General features: G+C 44.0%; 1 protein-coding gene across 1 annotated transcript in view; it reads right to left on the bottom strand.

Annotated features, from left to right (window-relative positions):
- Window positions 1-235: 235 nt before the first annotated feature.
- The window catches only part of LOC102368073 (probable phospholipid-transporting ATPase IIB), a 155,029-nt gene continuing 132,022 nt past the window's right edge, over window positions 236-23,242 (bottom strand). The window contains exons 8-9 of the mRNA XM_025216373.1: window positions 10,746-10,840; window positions 236-304 (exon numbers count right to left, since the gene is read on the bottom strand). Of these exons, the coding sequence (XP_025072158.1) occupies window positions 236-304; window positions 10,746-10,840 (164 nt within the window). The remainder of the gene's footprint in view (window positions 305-10,745; window positions 10,841-23,242) is intronic.

Raw genomic sequence — 23,242 nt, 5'->3', positions numbered from 1 at the left:
GCACTCACTGTATCACCAGCTAGCAACGGAAGAACCAGGGGAGGAATGGGGGAAAGACTTCTCTGATATTGACATCTGTAGCTGGCCAGTGACTGATCTTTCCCTGAGTTCCCCTCCAATCACAGTGCTCTGGAGGAGGGAAGCAGAAACAACATACAAGGCTATGTGTTAAGTGATCTGTGCCTTTTGTGAGCTGTCTCTCTTGGACCAGCAACATCTGAAAGGCTCTGGCTTGCTATCTAGTTTCTTGGTAGCTAGCTAGTCTCACTTCTTCTGTGTTTTTCCTGACAGTCATCACTGTGCACTATCAGAAAGCACAACATATATTACAGAAACATACACATTTTGCAACACACCAAGCATTATGAATGAACTTCACTTCATCAACCTCCTAGATCAGGGATGGGCAAAATGTGGGCCGCCAGGTCATTCTATTCAGCCCACGGGGCCCCTAAAAATTTAGAAAATTAATATTTATCTGCTCCTGGCTGCCTGTTATACGGCCCTCAATGGCTTGCCAAAACTCAGTAAGCAGCCCTCCGCCTGAAATAATTGCTCGCCCCTGTCCTAGATACAAAAACTCAGACTCAATAATAGACACTGGATTTACGACACACTATAACCTGCCTGACATCTGACTTCCCAGATACCTCTCCACTTTTACCTGCTACATCCCCCTTGCCCCCTCCCTCAGCCTGCCTCTCACCCCCTGATGCCTCAATTTACATTTTTACTGACTGGCTTTCTTGCCAGCATACCAGCCTCTGGCTTGTTTACTATTCACTCTGTTCAGGAAGAGCACACACACCAACTGCAGATGTTTCCTCAGCCTGACAAAGGGGTTTTAAACTCAAAAGCTTGCTCAGATACATTTCTCCAACTACTCAGTCTAATAAAAGATATCAGATTGACCCAAAGAACATCGTCTGCCTATGTCCTTAGACCAACACAGCTACAACCTACACACACCTCTTAACACACACAAGTGTCATGAGTTTTGCTTTGAACAGTTCGAGGTGCAGTTTCCCAGAAACCTTTGCACCTATCTCCTTGAAACTTGGCAGGCTTCATGCCCTCAGAAAGGGCTGCATCCCTGCTGTTTTCATCTGAATCAAGCAAAAAATTACAAAGTTATAGGTATTTTAGTGATTCTCCATTATAGTGTCGAAATTCCGAAATAGATTTGGCTGAATCGAATTGGGACAGTGATCCAAAACACCAAATCGAATCACTGTCCCTCCGAAATGGCCGAATCTGAATTGGAACAGAGCTGTTTCACACAGCCCTACAGGACATGAGTCCAGCTGCAGCTGTTCCACCCCTTTTGTGGCTCTGAGCAGTACCAGCCCTTGCTGTTCTGCCCCTGTGACTGTGCCCAGGCCTCAGCAATCCCCAGGCTGTTCCTGGGAAGCCCTTGACTGGGGCTCAGTGACTGGGCTGGGCAAGCTCCTTCCCTTCCAAGCCAGTCTCCCCCTGCAAAGGCTGCTCTAGCAGGCAACAGGGCTCTAAGCCCAGCTTTGGCAGCCTCTCCTACCTGGAGCTCTCCTCCATTCCCAACCCCTGTTTCTTTCTCTCTCACACCCCTGCTTCTACCTCTACCCCTCCCCCCAACCCATCACACGCCCCAAGTGGTTCCTGAGACCAGGAGCCCCCCCCAGACTGGGGCCACATGTCTCAACACTGGTGTGGGCACAGGGCAGGGCTGCAAGGTGGCAGCTGCCTCTGCAGCCATGGCTCCCACCAGCAGGCCCTTGTGCTGTCCTGGGGAGTTTGTGGGTGTGGGGGGACTGTGTGGATGGAGGGAACTGCTGGGGGGTGGGTCCCCTGCCCCACCACATGGCGCACAGCCCTGCCCTGCACAGTGCACACCCTCCCCAGAAGCAGCAGCAGCCTCCATGAAGACAGCCCAGCCTGATAATGTGCGGCTTGTGTGTGTGATGCTAGGAGCCCAGCCTGGTCTTGCCTGAAGGAATGTGCCAGCAGGCTGGGGTGGTGTCATGCTCCACGTGCAGCCCCTGAGTCTGAGGCTGTGCTACACCACCATGGGTCTCTGCCAGGAGCAAGCCGTGAGTGCCCCAACAGCTGCTGCTGCTGTGGAGGGGAGAGGGGAACGCTGTGCGCTGTATAGGGGGACAGACAGGGGACCCACCTCTCCTGGACAGTCTCCCCCGCACCCACAGTCACTCCTCCCCCCACCTACACATCCCTACTTACTGGGGAGAGAGCCTTGCCTGCTCCTATTTCCCCAGCAGGCTGAGGCAGAGTGCTGAAGCAGCAGGGGCATGCGGCAGCCATGGAGATGCTCTGGCAGCATGCTAGAGCATCTCTGGAAGACCCAGCCTCCAGTTATTTCAGGGCATGCTCCAGGAGTGCTCCCTGCACTGCTTTTTCCCAGCATGTTATTTTTTGATACTAGGATTTCCTGGTATCAAATTTAGAGTCCATGCTGCAAATATGCAGTGTGAGAAACATTTTTTCATTCTTAGTGTGCCTCTCATTGTATCTCAAACTGCTCTGACGCACTGCAGCAGGCACATGCTTGCTTGTCTGGACATGGCCTGTGATTTTCAGTGAGCACACAAAATATAAATATTATAAAAAAAAATACAGAATCTTTAAAGCTCATCTAATTTTATTCAAAGTTAAAAAGAAAATCTTTGAACCGAGGATATTAGAGGACAATTATTTACAAGAAAAGGAGTTTACCTACTGCCTTTCCTTACTAGGAAAAATGAAGCATTGTTCATTATGGCTGTACTCCAAATAAACTTGGGAAAGCCAAGACACAGATCAGTTTTACTACAATTAATACCCTAATCAAGTGGGGGAACTATGGGATAGAGCTCAGTGTGCCTTCAGTTCAAGGCTCACCTTGAACTGAGGATCTTAAGACAGAAAAGGAACACTGTAATGTATACAAAATGTGATGTATAGAACCATTTACTGTGATGTGGTTTAAGATGGAACATGACCTCAGTTCTGAAAGACGCAATGAAAAAAGCTGAAAGAGCCCATGTTATTAAGCACTGCTCCAAAAATTGTATTTAATAACATGTTTAATAACACTGCATAGTATGTTCTTCCTACTTGATAGTGGGAAACTCAAAGATGTATCACCAATACAAAGGGATGCATCACCAATGCAATCACATCGGGCAACTCCCTTAGCTCTCTTGGGTGCATCAAATCTGACCCCATGGACTTGTAAACGTCATCATAGAAGGCAATCATAGTTTGGTCAGGCATGACTTGCCCTTGGTAAATCTGTGCTGCCTGTTCTTAATCACCTTCTCCTCCAAGTACTTAGAAAAGTTCCACAATTTTTCAGGGACTGAGGTGAGGCTGACTGGCCTATAGTTCCCAGGATACTCCTTCTTTCCTTTCTTAAAGATGGGCTCTAATATTTGCCCTTTTCCAACCATCCAGGACCGCCTCAAATTGCTACGACTTTTCAGAGATAATGGCCAACTCTGCAGTCACATTTACCTCATCACCCTTGGTTCCATCAAGTTTGGCCCCATGGATTTGTACATATCTAGGTTTTCTAAATAGTCCATAACCTATTCTTTTGCCACTGTTGGCTGCTCACCTCCTCCCCAAACTGGGCTGCCAGGTTCAGTAGTCTGGCAACTGACCTTGCCTGTAAAGACTGAGGTAAAAAAAGCATTAAGCACTTCAGCCTTTTCTGCATTATCTGTCATTAGGTTGCCTCCGTGACAGGGGGCCACCCTGAGTCCAACCTCTGCACCAGCCTACCCACCTGTCTTGGGCAGTCTGCCTGCCTACCTCATCTGCCACACCTTGTTAGTAAATAATTAAGTTGTTCATTAGGTTGGAGGCTGCCCTTCATGTGCCCAGCTATACCAGGTGGTATATACATGCCTCAACCTTTCCTACACGTGTCCCATGCCTTGCATGTGTTATTACCGTCATCGACTCTATATGCCCCTGGCACTGAGGCTTCTGTCTCTCTGCAATACGCAGGCACCAAGCTCTCTAGTGATTGTCTTTCTGTGCCTTTCTCTTGGGCGCCTGGTTCTGTGCCCCCTTAGCTGCGTCCCTCTGGCATTATGGGTGCTGCGCCCCTTTGGCTTCACTTCTCCGGTGCTAAGGGCTTGCCCCAACCCTGTAAGTGTGCCCTCTGGCTCTGTGAGTTCACTGAACCCTTCTAGCTGCACCCTCCTGGTGCTCTGAACTTACTGCACGCTTCTGGCTGCACCCCTCTGATGCTATGCTTGCTGTGCCTGACTGGGCTCTACCAAATCATATGCCCTCTCTCTCCAGGCACTAATGAGGCCTCCAAACCTCCCCTTCTAGCCTCAATCCAATCCTCCAGGGTAAACACGAACAGAAACACAAGCCCCTAGGCTACAACTTAAATACTAACAATAACAAGTGCTATACCCCTGTAAGGGAACAAACTTCCACTCATAGTAACATGCCCCTATCTAGGTACCTGGGAGACTCCCTGTAGTCATGTAGCACCTGGATAGCAGAGCAGGCAGTACTGGGAGCTAGGCAGGCCGCACCACATCTCAAATAGCTTCAGCAGGCAAGACCTCTTTCCCCATAGTTGTCAGAGAGAGAATGTGTCTGCTAGCTATAGCCTGGGCTTATATATCCCAGAACCCTCCCTCCTGCCAGTCAGGTGATGTCGACAGGTGTGGCCAATTACTTCCTGAGGCTGTTACCCTGGCAACCTGCAGCAGGGGAGTTCTGCTTAGCCCGACGAACTCCCTGGCCAGGCTTCTTCAGCTTTAAGGAGCAAGCACATCTTAGTGCCATGCTACACTCCCTCATTCAGCAAGGGGCACACACTTTCTCTGATCTTCCTCTTGCTGCTGACATACTTGTAGAAACCCTTCTTGTTACCCTTCATATCCATTGCTAGCTGCAACTTCAGGTGTGCTTTGGCCTTCCTGATTTCACCCCTCCATGCCCCAGCAATACTCTTATATCCTTCCCTAGTCCTATGTCCAAGTTGCCATTTCTTGTAAGCTTCCTTTTTGTGTTAGCTCACTGAAGAATTCCCTAAGCCAAGCTGTTCTTTTACCATACTTGTAAGTCTTCCTGTGCATTGGGATGGCTCATTTTTGTATCCTCAGTAAAGTTTCTTTCAAATAAAACCAGCTCTCCTGGACTCCATTCCCCCTTAGACAGGTCTCCAGCCCATCAGTTCCCTGAGCGAGTCAAAGTTTGCTTGTCTGAAGTCCAGGGTCTGCACTCTGCTGCTCTCCTTCCTTCCTGCCCTCAGGATCCTGAATTTAATCATCTCGTGGTCACTGCTGCCCAAGTTGCCATCCACTACTACATTCCCCACCAATTCTACCCTGTTTGTGAGCAGCAGGTCAAGAAGAACATGACCCCTAGGTTAGCCTCTCCAACATCTGTACCAGGAATTTGCACCCAACACTCCCTAAACCTTCCTGGATTGCCTGTGCACAGCTGTATTGCTGTCCCAGCAGATGTCAGGTTGACTGAAGATCCCTATGAGAACCAGGGTTGGTGACTGGGAAAGTTCCGCTAGCTGTTTGAAGAAAGTCTCATCCACCACATCCTCCTGGTCTGGTGTTCTATAGCACACTGCCACCATGACATCACCATCACTGCTCTCCCCTCTAGCCCTAACCCAGAGACCTTCAATAGGCCTATCTCCAGTTTCACAGTGGGGCTCTGAGCAATCACACAGCTCTTTCACATAAAATGCACTCCTCCTCCTTTTCCCCTGAACAGTTTATACCCACCCACGATGGTATTACAGTCATGTGAAGTATCCCACCAAGTTGCTGTTATGCTAATCATATCATAGTTCTGTGACTGTCTGAGGGCTTCTACTTCTTCCTGCTTGTTTCTGACTATACATTTGGGTACAGACATCTGAGGTGATTAGCCAATTGCACTGATTTCTCAAGAAGAATGAGAAGACCTCCCTTGTTGCCCCTTCCTTCTTGCACTTCCCCCAGGTTACCCACTTCCTCACTTACCCTAGAGCTTTGGTCTCTAATCCCTTGGTGAACCTAGTTTAAAGACCTCCTCACTACATTAGTGAGCCTGTCTGCAAAGATGATCTTCTCTCTCCATCAGGTGGAACCCATCTCTTCCTAGAAATCCTTCTTGGAACAGCATTCTGTGGTTGAAGAAGCCACAACCTTGGTGGCAACACCATCTGATGAGAAGCCATGCATTAATCTGCAGGATGTGTCTACTCCTGCTTGGGCCCTGTCCCTTGACTGGAAGGATCAAGAACATCACCTAAGCCCCTGTCCCCTTCACCCTTGCACCCAGAGTCACTTTTGATATGCTCAGGGTCACTCCTGGCAGTATCACTGCTCACATGGATGAGCAGCATGGGGTGGTAGGTAGCCAGAGGGCTGGATAATCTCATTAATCCTTCTGTGACATCTCAGATCTGGGCTCTGGGTGAGCATGAGACAACAGGTCAGACTGGCATATAGATGCCTCCATCCCCCGCAGAAGGGAATCCCCAACCACCACCATCCATCACTTCATCCTGGTGGCAGTGGGCTTGATCCTCCCAACTTTGGGGATACCTGGCCTGGCCTCTTCCAGCAATGGAATATGTTCCTCCTCTGTTGATAGTGCTTCATATCTGTTCTCTAGGTTGACCACTAAAGTTAGAGATGAAGACTTCTGCTTGCTGCCAGAGGTCACAAGCTTCCAGCTTCCACATTTCTAGGAGTCCATGTCCTCTTCCTTCTCTAGTACCACTTCTGCACCTTCCTCTGCAATCCTAGAGGTTTTCTTCAGCACTGAGTCAATGAAATCTTCATGACAGAGGATGCTTTGGAGCCTCAGCACTCCCTCCTGTAGCTCTCTTGCCTGTTCCCTGAAGGACATCGCCAGGAAGCACTTTTCACATGACAGGCACTCCCCCATCTGGCTGTCACTAGAAAGAACCTACAAGCCACAGTCTCCACAGTGCCAAACCAGAACCTGGGTGGAAGCCTCAACAATGAGCAGTCCTGTCTGGACACACACCTCACAGGTACAAGTAGAAAAAGAGCTGATAGTGGCAGTGGCTCTGGCATTGCAGCATCCTCCGACCATTTCTCTGGGTCTCTGTAGGTTAATTACTCTTACAGAAAGAGCTTATCTTAAAGGCTCCCCTTCAAAGAGGGGAATGGCAAACTGACCTGAGAACTGACCTGTGAACTGCTTGCAAACTGCCCTGTTTGCTCACTCCCTGGTTGTCTGGGGAGTCTCCTTTTATACCTTCCTGGGCTCGGACTGGCTCTGCCCCCTTATTAGGGCTTTAGTCAGATACAGAAAGCAATGACCCAGCTAACAGCTCTCTCAGCTGCTCAGAGCATATACCCAAACACACAGCCCATCAAACAAACACTCAGCAAGCCAAATACACAGGAACCCCTGTCTCTCATACCTTCCCAGAATAGGATCTGGTACCTGACTCCCCTTCCTCTTCTTTTTTCCTCCCAGAGAACTGCTTGCAAACTTCCCTATTTGCTTCCCCTATTCATTTGCTCAACTGGTGGGGGCTCCCCACAGGTTGAGCAATTTGGCAGTGTGGGAGTGGCAATTAACACTGACAATGTTCTTCTGCTACTAAATTTCCATATCTATGGGGAGACCACTGGGGTAGATAACATAATCTTGTGGACCGGATCTGGCCTGTGGGTCAGAAGCTGAGCACCACTGGTCTAGCAATACCAGTAATTTCACAATTCACCTGTCAATCTTCAAGCAAAGATACTTGACCAAGGCTATAAGCAGTCTTCATGTTATATCCAGGGAGAAAGCCAGAATGATGGGTCCAGGAGTCATAGACTCATAGACATTAGGGCTGGAAGGGACCTCGGAAATCATCGAGTCCAGCCCCTGCCTGAGGAGCAGGAAGTCAGCTGAGGTCATAGGATCCCAGCAAGATAAGCATCCAATTTTCTCTTGAAGGTGCTCAATGTAGGTGCTTGCACCACCTCCAATGGCAGGCTATTCCAGACCTTGGGGCTTGGACAGGAAAGAAATTCTTCCTTATGTCCAGCCTGAAACGGTCTTGCAGTAGTTGATAACCATTTGACCTCGTCATCCCTTGGGGCGCTCTGGTGAACAAACGTTCCCCCAGATACTGGTGGTCACCCCTGATAAACTTATAGGTGGCCATCAGATCACCCCTGAGCCTGCGCTTTTCCAGGCTAAAGAGCCCCATAACTCTCAGCCTGTTGTTGTAAGGTCTGTTTTCCTGACCTCTGATCATGCGCGTGGCTCTTCTCTGGACTCTCTCAAGCTTCTCCACATCCTTTTTGAATTGTGGGGCCCAAAACTGGATGCAGTACTCCAGCTGTGGCCTCACCAAGGCCGAGTACAAGGGGAGAATGACGTCCTGGGATTTGCCTGAGAAGCATCTGTGGATGCAAGCCAGCGTTTTGCTCACTTTACTAGCTGCAGCATCGCATTGAAGGCTCATGTTCATCTTGTGGTTAATGATATTTACTGTGTTTCTAAGGCACTGTGAGTTTGGGATAGAAGACAACTGTATGTTTTAAATATTGTTATTAGATTTTAAAAGCAACTAGCCTAATCTCAATTGTTCATCTCTAGGTGGTTTTATAACAGCACAGGGTGGTGGGTGGCAGCAGTGGCTACCACATGCAAGTGTCCCCCCCTCACTCATCCAGCAGGCCGGACATTCCAGTTAGTAGTGTGTGCCAGTTACTAAAATGCAGTTAACACAGCGTTTACTGTACTACTGACCAGGCCAACAACTTTCATCTGACTGTCTTCATGAAACATAACTGGCCTATAGCAACAATACTGGTAAAAGCTCTTTCCTAAGACTACTTACCTAGGCACTATTTTCAAAAACTCTGATTCAGTAAAGCATTTAACAATGAAATCATGCTTGAAGATAAGCACGTGATTCAGTACTTTCAAGGTCAAAATTAATGTGGCATCAAGTAGCAACTAAGCCCTACATGTGCTTGATGTTGGTCATGAGACCCATTACAATCTGTAGATGATGTTCCTGCTTTTGGTGACTGAAAATGAGTGTCCTTTGACCCTTACTCCAGTAAAAGCAGCCCACTGCTAAGCAGGCTGATTTCCTGCAACTCGAGTCCAATAGAGGGTTCCAGTTAACATATGTAATTTCTGTACTATTGAATTGGGTATAGAAAGATATAACCAGTATTAGTTTATTTTCCTACATCCAGACAAACACCAATTCTCAATCAATTCACTCTTGTGACTTTCCACTTTTACCAGCATAAGTGACTGGAAACCAGTCTGTACCTGTAACAGAACAGAAATTTGGCGCGCACAGACTGGTTTAACCTGGCAGAACCTGGTCTAAGATTTGCCCTCCACACCAAAGGGTGAATGTGTGCTCTGTTCACTACTGATCTAAACTACATTGGTTACATAAAACTGAACAACTTAGATCAATTCTGCTTCAGGCTTTTTGGATGTCTGTAAGTAGCCAATCAGACCACTGTGATTTGTCTTGCAAGGAATGCAACATCTGCTCACAGCGTAGCCAGCTTCCTTATTTCAACTAAGTGACATGCCACCTGTATTTTCAGGTCATTACTATATCCCATGCAGAATACACAGACTTTGTACGTCTCTTCCCTCTAAAAAAGTAGGAAATTGTATTTTAACTAATGTTTAAAATATTGAGGTTGAAGAGATAAAACACTCAAAAATTAGGAAATTTGTCAATTAAGATTCAAATTAAAAATAGCATGTGCTCATGAAATTGAATGTATTCAACATGTGACAGAATGTAGCTGTATGAGAAAAATGAATTAATGCCTTAATTCAGACATTTCCTAACTTCTGAATACTTGATTTTGCAAATTAAATTGTTTTAACTTTAACTTTGTTTTAAAGAACAGTTTAATTTTAATGTAGTTTCCTGAGGTTTTTTGTTTGTTTTTTTAAAAAACACAACACAAAAACTTAAGTATTGACCAAAAACTTTCATCAAATGAAGCCATAGTGATTTCCCAATACAGGTCATCAGCAAAGTAGGAATCGGAGATCTTTAGATTTACAGCACAACCTTCACTACTGTTTGAGCTGAGTGAAACTAAAAGAAGAAGCTAGCACCTTTGTAGATCCTCTGCTACAGAGGGATGGAGTGGGTTTCACAGCTACCTGCTAAGTAACAAAGAAATGTGGAGGCACAGGTCCCTCCTGCATTCAATACCAGATTATATTTCAGTGCATTCTACTGATCAGACCATTTTGCTCCTGTTTCTTCTGTCTGCTTGTTTAACCTATCTGCTCCAATTCGTAGACATAATCTACTGACTCCTATAGTTTCACCTCATCTTTTAACAGTTTTTGACACACACACACACACACACACACCTTTGGGAAACCCTCCTGTGTACTCCAGTGTACATACTTTGTCCACTGTGACCCTGAAGCCTCCTTGCAAAGAAGCATTCACCTTACAAGAAGTCTCCCAAAACCATAAACGTTTACATTTGTTACACACCCTGGGAGTATATAACATATTTTATCCATTTTTACTCTTTTAATGGAAAACCAAAGATCTGTAGAAACCAACCTTTTCCAAAGGATCAATATCAGAAGCATTTTTTTATTATCCATAGCAAAGATCAACATTACATTTATGGGTTAATTTATTTTGTAACTGTTGTAATTACTGTGTACAAATAATTTTCTAAAGCTTTCTACTACATAACAAATATAAAGAGATATACTAAAGAAATGATGAAACAAAAATCTATAATGCTTACCCCCAATGCTGGCAGTCTTTGTGTGCAACCGACAGCAACTTTTAGCTTCCAGTCTGTTTCACCATCAAGCTGGTCAGTTCGAATAAAACATGAACCTTAAAATTACAAAGCAAAAAAAATTCAGATAAGACTATTGGTTTTCATTTTATTTTATTTTTAGATTCTATAAAAAAAAATTAAAATACTTTTCTAAACAACCTTTGATCCAAAAACCTAATGGACTTTTCATTAATGTACACATCTTGTATTGGTTAAGTCAGCGGTTTTCAATCTTTTTAGACTTGGGACACCACTTACGGCTAGGAACAGACAGTATACATAAAGTGGTTTAAGTGAACAGAAACTGGTTTTAACCTGTAACAGAACAGATGCTCATTGAACACAAACCAGTTTGAAAATGGCTGAAACTGGTTGAATGTAGTATCTGACTTAACTGATTTGGGTCAAACCAGTTTATGCAATGCCTGTCCCAGACCCCTTGCTGGCACCAGTCGCCCATGCAGAGATCCCTTTCTCATCTCTCCCACAGCAGGGACTGTAGCCAGCATGTGGTCTACTAGCTAATGCTGTATAAGGCAGATAGGGCATTATGGAGGTAATCAACATCTCAGCTGGTAATGTCCCTGCATTCCTTCCTTTGCAAAAAGCTGTTTAAAAAGAGCTTGTAATGAGTGAGGCTTTGTTTTCTGATGGAATGTGAAATGCTGATAACAGCTGATAGATGCTCTGTTATCAAGAGGGGAGGGAGGGAACCCCTCCCTAATCACAGTGTCCTGCCAGGGCCTGGCCACGCCCCTCTCAGGTCCCTGCAGAAGGAAAAGGAGGGCTGCTCTAGCGCCCCCCAGCTTCTAGCCTGAGTCACTGCAGGCATGTGCCTGCATTTCTGGGATGCCTGGTTACAAAGCTGATTTAGCCTATCCAGGTTAGACTAACCTGCAAAGATTGAATCAATTCAGCCTCAGGCTTTCCGAATGTCTGTCCCTAGCCTGTGAGACTTGAAGCACCACTCAGACAATGTCAGTTCTTAGTTCTCAGTCACTTTTTGGCTACAGAAAAATAATAGAGCAATTCACTGATTGCAAAGAATACAGAAAGACAACAGGTCAGAATATTTTCAACGCTATGGATTCCTGTTTAAAAATCTCTGGGTTTATCTTGTACACCTAACAGCATCAACATTGTGAGACAACCTGCAGCACCCTCAAGGCAATTCAGGCTGCCATGGCACTCTGGTTGAGAATCACTGGGTTAAATGCTTTTTGAAAGAGATGCTGAGAACATGACAGTATTTTAGTAGTTTTCAGGATAAGAATAAAAATACGTATGCAAACAATCAGAAACATTCTACATTGTAAATATTTTCACATTGTATAAATTCAGTCAGTAAATGAAATATGCTGAGCAAAATAAATTTTAGGTGCAACTCCCTTGACTTCAAAGAGTTTGAAGCAGGGATAAGAGGATTTTGTTGGTTTTTAGAATTGATTTACAACTGCTTCTGAATTTTGTAATCATTTTAATATCTCAGAACTGCAGAAATACTCAGGCTGCTGTCCCATTTAGCTGATGGGATACCATATACTTGTTAAACTTACTTCTAAAACTGACCCAGCTCAACAGAAATATTAAAATTACCATATTTACTTGAATATATAGTCAAGTAAAGCATATTTAATTGAATATATATTCAAGTAAAGCTATGCTAAAGCAGGGAAAATAAATCGGGGTGGGGGGGGGGTCAGGTGGCCCCCTTGCCATCGGCCTCCACAACTTCTTGCAGCCCCTTGCCTCACTCCCCATAAACTGTCAGACCCTGCTCTCCCTGAGCACATGGAAGTGAGGGGCAAATTTGAAAATACTGACTTTAAAATAAACAGGCCCATACTAATTTGCATACAGACAAATTATTATAGGTACCCACAGACTTAGTTCATATAGAATTGATGCATTTAACCTGTTTTCAAACTGCTGCAATTTTAGCACAGGTACTCTGAAAACACACCTTTAAGCTGCACTTTTGTACCTATTTATATATAATATAAGCTATGCATATATTAGTTCAAACCCAAAAGGCTCATGATTTACCATATAGATCATTGGGCTGGGAGCCAGCTGAGTCAATGGTGTTTCAAGCCATGTTGACCCCACTGCTCAGTATGTGTGTGTACTCCAGATCCCCACACAAAGGAGCTATGCGCTAGTTAGCCCCTCACTCATGACTGGAACTGGGTGTTCTTGTCACAAGTCCTAAGATCCTCCAAAAATTTATAAGCAGATGAAACACAGGGCAACCTGGTCTGATGTTTGCCAGATATTTAAGGCTTGTGAAGAAGCAGGAATCATTGGAACTGGGAAAGAAAGGCACAGTTCAGCTGTGGGACTGAAGAGGAATTCAAAATATATTCAATGTAATAGCTCACCATGACTTGAAAAAGAGTTGAAAGTTGAGAGGGACTGAGTGTAGTGGGCATTACCATATATCTTATTCAGATGGGCTGCACTAACCTATCCTTCTGGTCATGGATGACTGGTGCCTCTTGAGTTAGGGGGGGCACGTGCCCCACCCCCAACACCAGCCAGCAACCAGCACTTGATTCCACTGACTGGGGGGGCAAGTCTCCCAGCAGCCAATCTCACTCACCAAAAAGTGGCTGCATCATTTCTGGAAGTCCCGGGGCTACTTTTGCTGGTGGCCCCGCTCCCTGGCTGGCGCTTGCTTGGGGGGGGGGGGGGGAAGGGAGGCACTGGTGCTCCCGCTTGCCCCCCTGCCCACTGGCTAAACAGGAAGTGTGGCCTGACAGGGGGTGCACTGGTGCTCTCAGGGGGTGCACGTGCACTTCCATCACCCCTGCTTCTGGTAGCTTCCCATAAGCAGCTCAGCCTTTTTGGCTAAGAGCAAATGTAAGATGAGGAGGCTTTTTCCCTCATGCTGATTGGAAGGGAAAAACCTTCTCTTATATTCAAGAGAAACTTCTCTTATATTCAAGTAAATATGGTATATGTAAAGGAAACTCCAAAATAAATGTAAGAACTTATGCAGAAATCACAAATCTAAAACTCAATAAACTTTTGAGCATGTTCTACTAAAATTATAATGAAATTTCATATGACATAGAAAAGAAAGTTACTTGCATGACAATTTATACAAAACCTAAGCTCTACTGCTAAACAGTTAGAAAAATCAAGGTTGGGGGAAAAAAAATAAAGATAACTGCTTTCTGGATATGGTCAAGACTGGTACACTACTATTCTTGTTACTTAACTAACATTCTAGAAAAGCTACAGCTGAATATTGCAGACTATCAGATCAGAACCTTTCTTAGCTTTATGCATGACTGATATTTGCAGCTTATTTGCACCCTTCTTAAAATTATTGTTATAACATCTAATGTATTACAACATCACTTCTCATCCCTGAAAGATTAGAAGAACTAAGCACTGGTACACTATACACAATTACAACTAGAAGAGAATAAAATTGTCTTCTTAAGTGATTTATACTAAATTTAAAATGATAATCTATTTTAAACGTATATACAATGTACATATTAGGCTGTACCCATTTAGCAAACTTCATAGCCTTACAATGCAATCTATCCCATTAAAATCTTACTTAATGCAATAGTTTCACCTCTATAGATGATATGGTAGCAATTAGAAACATGCTCACTGGCAAAGGAACTTCCCTTGTCTAGTTTGAGTTCTCTTATATGGACAATTAAACAATGAGCTAAAAGTAGTACCTCTCATAGGCAATGTACCAGAAAGGGAAGACAAAATTAAAAAAGGTATTGTATTACAGGAAGCAGGCTGACAAAGTGCCAGGAAGTACATTTTGTTTGGGTGTCCGAATCCAAATTAATTTAGTGTCACAATCAAAGTACGTGGACTCCGATGTAAGTAAAGTCTAGCACAACCCAATGTTTTATTCATTAATGCCTGTAAATTTAGCAGCTCATTGAGCTAACTGTCTGAAAGGACATGGTTGAGAGAGAAGGCATCTGAAATTATATCTGACCTGAAGGTGGCATTTTCACACAACACTCATTTGAGAAGTGTGTCCTTGATAAATAACTGCATGTCCATTTGGTACATATTAAATAAAGCAGTTTTTTAAAAACAGAACAATGCCTATTTTTTTAAGACTTTCAAAATACTTCACAGGGAATGCACAAAAAATCTCTTCCGAAGTTCAGTTTCAAAGAAGCTATAAAATATTAATGCCTTAAAAGCTGTTGTTGGCCTTTGGACGCAATGCTCAATGTATTTACCTTTCATAAAATATGAAAATATTATAAAATAACTTTTGAGGAGTCTTTTGCCATGTATGGAATGATAATTAAGGGTGAAGTACCTAAGAACACCAGAATCCCACTGTACATTCCAATCTATGGCATAGATCACCAGTCTACTTTCCATCATACTTTTCCTATACAAGACATTTCATGGTTCTCTTTACCCTTCCTGTCAATGGCTGCTCTCATCCATCAGTTTCATTTAGAATTATACTATAGATCAATGCAGTTCAAGACCAATGTGGCTCCCAATGAATGGTTGACTGCACATATATTCATTTAATAGAGCTCACACTATGACATATATTGGCCAGCTGCATTTCCTCTCCACTTCAGCAGTTAATTTCATCAATAACTTATCTCATAGCACGTTTCCCTCTTATCCAGAAAAAGTGACTGCTTTGTGCCAAGTCAGCTTTCAGTAGTGATCACGGTAGCAAAACTGAAACAATAAAGCTTTTCCCCCATTTTGAGATAGTTCTTTATCAGTATTGACAAAATAACTTAAACAATACTCGGAAATAGCATTTTTAAATTTATATGACTAAGGGGTAGGTATGCAAAATTACACAAGTAATTGAAAATAAATAATGTCTGATAGGAGTGAGACAACTCCATGTTTTACACCATGCACTTATAAATACTGACACAGCATACATAATACTTTGAGACTGTATCTATAAAATATAATTTAAAAGGTAAACCAAAACATCATGAAAAAGCAGGACTAAAAATGCAATAGTTAGATGGCAGTACTGAACGACCAACATACATTCAATCAAAAATGTGTACTGTTTTAGGTTTGAATGAATCAAACTTAAAAACCCCATGTAATAGCACTGGATTTTTACAGAAGAGACAACATACATACTGAAATATGAGTGCTATATTTCTGTACTGCATATACATAAAGTGACAATTCCTGGATCCACTAATAACATGTTTATTCAAATTCAAGATAAGGTAATTGTTCCCTAGTCAACATGGAGAAAAAGAAATTGTGTCTTAGATTTGAGTATGGGATGGGGCAGGCAGCTACTGTAGCTCCGTTTCTGGCTCCGTCTCTAATCCAGGGGAAATCACGCAGAACAGGGGGAGTGGAGGGAGCACAGGGGAGATTACATGGTAGAGGTGGAGAGCATACAGTGCATAGCCTGGGTAGAGCATGGGGAAAAACATGGAGCAGGAAGGGAGCTGCTGTGGTTGAGGGTGCAGCTGCTACCACCTATCAGAACCAGAATCACCTTGGGTAAGAACCACTGCACAGGGCTAAGTGGCAGGGGTGACATGGGGGGCAGGGCAAGAGGGGGAGCAAGTGGCCATAAGGACAGATGCCAGGTGGAACAGGCAGCCAGGGGGCAAAGTCACCAAGGGAAGGGAGAGCAAATGACATGGAGGCAGTCGGCAGGGAGCAAGAGGTAGGGGGCACTGCCTACTCACTACTGCTTTCCATGCTGCAGGGGTGGTAGGAGAATGAATTTTAAGACAACTGTATAATTTTCCATGTATAGAATCTAATTATTGGGAGGTCCTTTTAAATTTGAAGTGGTCTTGGATGTGTATAAATAAGGTATTATTTTTCAAGCAATGAAAAAATTAAGACGACGGGATTTATTTTTAGAAATCAGAATATAGTTTTAAAAAGGAAAATATTTTATAAGAACTCTAAAAGGTTTTTAACTATACATTTAAAACAGTCGTGACCACCTCATCCAACCCAATCCAGCACTGCGGCTGGTACAGGTTTCCCTCATTTTATGTGGTAGATGCGTTCCTGAAAAACTGTGCATAACTCAAATTCGCATAAAGGGAATCTACTTTAGAATGCAACAAACAGGGATATGTCCCAAGACCTCGACTGCACTGGCAGCAGGTAAGTCTGCTGGGGCCAGGGTGGCAGTGGGCTCTTCCCGTCTTCCTGGCAGGAGGGCTGGGCTGGGTTGTGTTTGGGGTGGGCGGCAGCAGCACTGAGAAGGAGGTTACGGGATTTGCTGTAGCTCCCCCCAGCCTCCCTCCCAGCACCACCGCCACCTGCCCTAATCGCAGCGTGACCCAGCCTCCCTGCTAGGAACAGCCTGACCCCAGGGGCTAGGGTGAGTGGGGCCTTGATCTGGGCCCCCGCCAGAGGTGAGGGAGGGAGTGGGGCTGGGGCAGAGGCAGGTACTGCACAGCCAGGGCAGGATGCGGGTCCTGCCGCTACGAACTGGCATTGTGGGCTGGGGCTGGGAGCAGCAACAGGCTCTTCCTGGCAGGGGGGTTGAGCTGTGCTGCACTCAGGGCAGATGGCAGCAGTGCTGGGAAGGGAGTTGGGGGGAGCTACTGCAAATTTTGGGATAGCTGCAGCCCCCCCCCATAGACCTCCTCCTAGTGCCATTGCCACCTGCCCCAAGCACAGGTTGGCCCAGTCCTCCCCACTGGGAAGAGACTGGTGCAGCCCCCAGCCCCAGCCCACAGCAGCAGCCCATAGCAGCAGGAGCTGCACACCCTGTCCTGCACCCCACCCCAACTGTGCAGTGCCTGCTTCTACCCCAGCCCCCAGCCCCACTCCCTCCCTCACCACCGGCTGGAGGGGCAGGGGACAGATCAAGGCCCCACTCATCCTAGTCCCTGCTTCTGTCTGTGCCCCACTCCCTCTCTCACCATTGTGTCCTTAATCTTTTTCCCTGGCCACAGCCCTTTCCTCTCCCCAACACAGACTTAGCTGCTGCCAATTGCATAAGAGTGAATTTACCTCACATATAACACATTTTGGATATAAAAAGGGTCATCGCATAAGAGTGATTTCACATCTACAGAACCCACATAAAGCAAGGGAAACCTGTACGTGGGCCCAATCTGGCACAGCTCCATACAAATCTGGAAATCTGACAGTAGGATGTGGCAGCAGCATAACATTAATCACTACAGCTCCAGAAGCCACAGGAACTATCACTGCCATTACTCCCCTGCTGCCAAATTCCTGGACCTGTGCAGAGCCCCAGGAGCTGGATGACATAGCTTTGAAAGCCAGATTTTCGTTATTCCTTTTTAAGTAATTATCAATACAAAAGTGGTTAGTAAGGGAGACCAAAACCTCACACTAAAAGTGGGAGAACTAGAAAACCTTGCATGAAGCTACGGAATATTAATTAATATATTTTAAATGAAAGGACAATGAAGATGGCACAGGAGATACTTAGGTATCCAATACTTTTCAATACAGATACTGAAGCATGAATCTCACCCAACCACAACAGATTTAGTAATGGCTTTCAAAACGCAGACATAATGATTTTGGCTCAAACAGTCAGACACTGTAGCTCATGTTTAAAGAAAAAAAGTTATTTTTTAAGATGTACCATATTAAAATGTGAAGTGTAGTCTACGCAACAAAACTGCATTAGTTTAACTTTTTCCTTTTAAATCGATTCAGTTAGGCCAGTATGAAGCCATGTGGCCACACTTAAATGAATTTACAACTGGCTTATATCCACTTAGCTTAATCAACTAAAGCCAGGTGTAAATCAATTTAAGTGTGTCCATTCAGGATTCCATACTAGTTTAACTAAATCAATTGTAAAAACAGGCCTAGTTAAGTTTTAGCAGTTATAGCTCTATGAGCAGACAAGTCCAAAGAGCACAAAACAAGATGTATTTTTAAATCCTTTTTGCAAAATATTAAAAAAAAAAATCAACAATAATTATTACATTTGTGTTCCTTCCTGTATGATATTTGTGGTTATTTTTTGTGGAATGCGCTTAGATAACATAATAGTGGACATCTTTATAAGAACCTGAATAGCTTGATAGTCTTAAAATAGAATGAGAACATGTATACTTAGATCATTTTTTTTTATTTGCTCTTGTTGGTTTGCAGTCTTATTATATGCCAAGCAAAAAAGGCATGGATATTTTAAAATAAAATGCCACATCATTTATTTCTGTTTTGAAGAAAAAGAGTTTGAAAAACAATTCTGGGTGATTTTGCGTATTGTGGGTTACCCAAAGTATAATACGCTTAACATTCCAAATCCATACAAAATGTATTGTTAAGGCAATATTCAAACTGTAACAGGCTACATCAAAAAATGGAATTCAGTTGCCATTGCATCATACTCCAGACTGAAATCTGTATATTGCTTTGGCTTAATGTAAGCATGACACTCATAGAGTTCATTTTTACCACACTAACAGCCACTGTTTAGTCCATCACATTTTAAGTCACTGTATTCTAAAGGTATTACAGCATACACATCACCCACAGGGACCACAATCTTATAAAAGACTTAAAGATTAATACATTCGTTTTTCATTTGGTTATATGATATAAATGCAGATCTTTAACATTACTTTAACAGAGTAGATTTTTATCACTTTTAGTCTGTCATAATACAAAGTGTATTAATTTGTATATTAACCGTTAACCTAACTGGATATTTGTAAGCCTAAATGGCGTACAATGAGCATGATTGATCTGAATAAGGACTCATTAACATTTATTACAAACTAGTGATGCAGAGATATTTTGAATTTTACGCAAGCTGCTTTAACTTGGTAGTGTCATATGGATTTAAAGCCAATATTAATGGAATAATAAAATTCTCTGAAAAGACCAAAATAACACATATTGAAGAGTAGCCCCAATTGAAAATTCAAGGTAATGAATGTATAAGCATACACTGATAACAAAGATTTTCAATAGCTTTTCAAATTGGCTTTCAAAAAATATCTTTTAAAAACAACCTTACCTAAAAGTTGCACTGTAAAAATGATTTTGAAAATATCATCATAAAATGAAGTTGTGCAAATATTTTAACAAAATGTTGTGTTTGCTTTAATTAATAATATAGTACCTTTTAAGCAAAGATATTTATTAAAAATGCACCAAAAATGTGTTTCTTTGTAAAACCAAAACTCTTACTGTACCATACTCTGTATCACCGATCACTATATAAAAAAAAAAATCAATTCTTTTGTTGCTTAGTCCACCAACACCCCAATTTACAGCTTTCAGAATTTATAATTTTTTAAATGATGGACAACTTGTATTGTACCATGCTTAAAAATCTTTAATATCACAAGGCATTCAAGTTATATTTCTGTATAACCCTTCAGCAAACTGATAACAGCTCTTCATGAAAGCTTTTGAAAACAAGCCATTACTTGTGATGTGGCATTTTCTAAATATATTCTAGGTTACAAGGCAGTGTAATTGTATACTTTTGAAGAGAAAAATTGATATACTTGAATTAAATTATTCATTTCTATTTAATCTTCTTTCATTTGCCAGTTTTTATGTTTATGTTTTCTGGTAAACAGTAAGATGGACTTGTTTTTCTTTAAAAAATTCCATTACAAATTACTAGTAAGCAAGCTGTTTAACAATGAAAATTTAGCTAGCAGGGGAAACCAAAAAGAACAGATACTGATTGACTAATGGCAAATGTCTATTTTGCCACAAAATAGTCATCTAATATACGTAATTACACAGGGTCACCAGTTATTGAATAGAGGGGAAAGGACAAAAAAAATAAATAAACGGATCAAAACATTATCAAATTCATAGTGGAGATGCAGCATTGTATTGTAACACTAGTTTAAGACTAATTTTACCACTAGTAAAAAGAAAAAAAAAAACACCCCCCCCCCCCCCCAGTTTATCACTTTCCTTTACTGGTTATTACTTATAGAATGATGATTGGACAAGTTCTCTAAAAATGTTGTCTTAGATTGCATTCATACAATGAACCTCCTCCTTGCACAGCCAATTTCTTCCTCTTGGCTTTGGACTGAAACCAGCAGAAGCAAGTGTGTTACAACAGGAAAACAGGCAGGAAAGGTGGAAGACAGTGGAGTCTAAGGGGAAATTAGGAAAAAAAGTAATAAATGGGACCATATTTACTTGTCTCCAGAACTTCATCCATAAGAATAAACTAAAAATCAAATTCCACTCGAGCAGAAAGTACCTCAAAATAGCAATAACACTCAAGGCCTAAAACTGAACATGTCTGAACTTGTTTAAATAAATGGTTTTCCATATTAATGGCTTTCCATGGGTGGGGGAAAACAAAACAAACAGCCAGTGTGATGTCAGGTTAAGAATCTCCCTTTATTTCCATTCTCTCTCTTTGTTCTACTAGCTATTTACATACCCTATATGTCTGTAACAGGGGGATTCTCAGAGCCGGTCTACTAATGGTCCACCCACCTGTTTCAGTGGGCAACCGCCCGCCTCCTCTCCTGCCATGCCTTGATGATATATAATTATGATATTAATTAGGTGGGAGGCTGCCCATTCTTGCCCCGATGCCAGGGGGCACTGTCTGTGGCTGCAGCCCAAGCCTCACAGATGGCATCCACAGTTCTTAACATCACCAGCCCCACACTAGGCCCCAAAATCCTTCCAATCAGACCCCAACTGAATCCCTCCAATCAGGCAGCCTACTCCACCCTCATTCTGGGTTGCCTAGCTCCCTGAATTGTTCCCCCTCTCGGGTGTGGTCCCCCCGGAACCTTTGGCCACACAGGCCCTGGCCTCGCCTCCAAGGCCAGTCGGAAACTGCAGCCCCTCAGCTCTTGGCATCCCTTGCGGTGGGCTCCTGGCACTTTTGACCCTTCCAGTCCTGGCCCCAGCACTGAACACTCGAGGGTGTTTCAAGCCAGGTCTCTGAGCCTATAGCCCACTCTCTAACCTGGGTCTGCCTTCTTGGCCCTTCTATGGGGTAACCCACCCAGTTGTGGGAGCTAGGGTTATTAAGGTGCCCCGACCTGTGTTTCACAGGGGTGGTAACTGACCTGGTATTTCCTGGGGGCTCCCGCACCACCACGAGCCCCCTCAGGCCACCCAGCCCCAGCAGGGTGCAGTTTTAAGTCATGCCCAGAACCAGGAGCCTCCTTACCATCCCCTTAAGCTCCTGCCCTTACCTCCGGGATGTAGTATTCAGCCTGTAGCCAGGCGATGTTTCTGCCTGGCCTGCCAGCAGCGAACTTCTCTGTTTATATAGGCGGCCAGAGATCTAATATGGCTGCTGTAATCAAGGACCTGCTGGCTGCTTGGCTCAGCCCTTAGAGTGGCAGGCACCAACAGGGTCCCATTTTAATCCACAAACAAAATTTTAAAAAGTGAAAGACAATACAAAACATAAGCTGCACAGTAATTCCCACATTTAGATGCAGCTGCAAACACACATAAGCACATGTAAATCCCTCCAATAGTCAAAGCCTTAACAGTAAACCCAGAGTGTTCATGACCAGGGATCCTAGTTTTCTCCATTAAAAAAAAATCTAAAATTCTCTGATTAAACCCCCCAAAATCTGTGCTTTTCTGCAATTAAAATGAAACACCACTACATATATATAGGTATCAGTTGAACACAATGTTTTACTGCCATATTTACAATTGTAAAGCAATTTGGAAGCCTACCAATACCCCAATCATTATAATAAACTAAGTTATAAATACCTATGTATTTTGACGTTTGATCTGATTTGTTTATCATGGAAAATCAGAGCTCCCTCTGCCCCCTTCATTCACCAGCACACAGGTCCAGCTGCGGCTGTCTCCCACTGCTGCTTTGTGCCACTAAACAGCCCTAACATGCTGGTGCCCTGCCCTGCTCACATCATTGCCCCTCACTCCCAAGCCACAGCCCCCCGCCCCCAAGCCCAGCCAGTGCCCTTCACTCCCAGCCCCCAATTCCCCAAACCCCTCCAGCCCTGCTGGTGCCTCTCGCTCCCAACCTGAAGCCCCGTGGTCTTGCCAGTGCCCCTGAACCCCAACCCACAATCCCCCATGCCCCCAGCCCTGCTGGTGCCCCTCATTCCTGACCTGCAGCCCTCTGGTCCTGCTAGTGTCCCTCACTCCTGAACCACAGTCTCCTGCCCCCAAGCTCTAGCCCCACCAGTGTGTGGGGAAGGGGCTATGTGTTGGGCAAGGGGTGGGTGTGTGGAGAAGGGTGTGTGTTTGTGCGGCAGGGGCTGTGTGGGTATAGGCAATGCCATAGGCGATATGTCAGGGGAGCATGGGACAGCATGCGTCCCCCTAGATTTCTGCGCCCACAGCAGGGCATGGGGCTGTAGCCTGGCTGGACCAGCACTGGGCAGGATCTGATTCTGTGGCCCAGTGGGTGGGAATGCTACACTGCCATGGACACCAAGGTGAGGTTTCCCCTGCCTGCCCTGCAGCAATGGGGGGTTGGGGGGGGGGGGGGCGCCACACACACT

The sequence above is a fragment of the Alligator sinensis genome, unplaced genomic scaffold (genome assembly GCF_000455745.1).
Source record: "Alligator sinensis unplaced genomic scaffold, ASM45574v1 scaffold1325_1, whole genome shotgun sequence".
In the NCBI taxonomy this organism is placed as follows: Eukaryota; Metazoa; Chordata; order Crocodylia; family Alligatoridae; genus Alligator; species Alligator sinensis.
The sequence above is the reverse complement of the archived record's forward strand: the minus strand, read 5'-3'. Positions and strand labels throughout refer to the sequence as shown.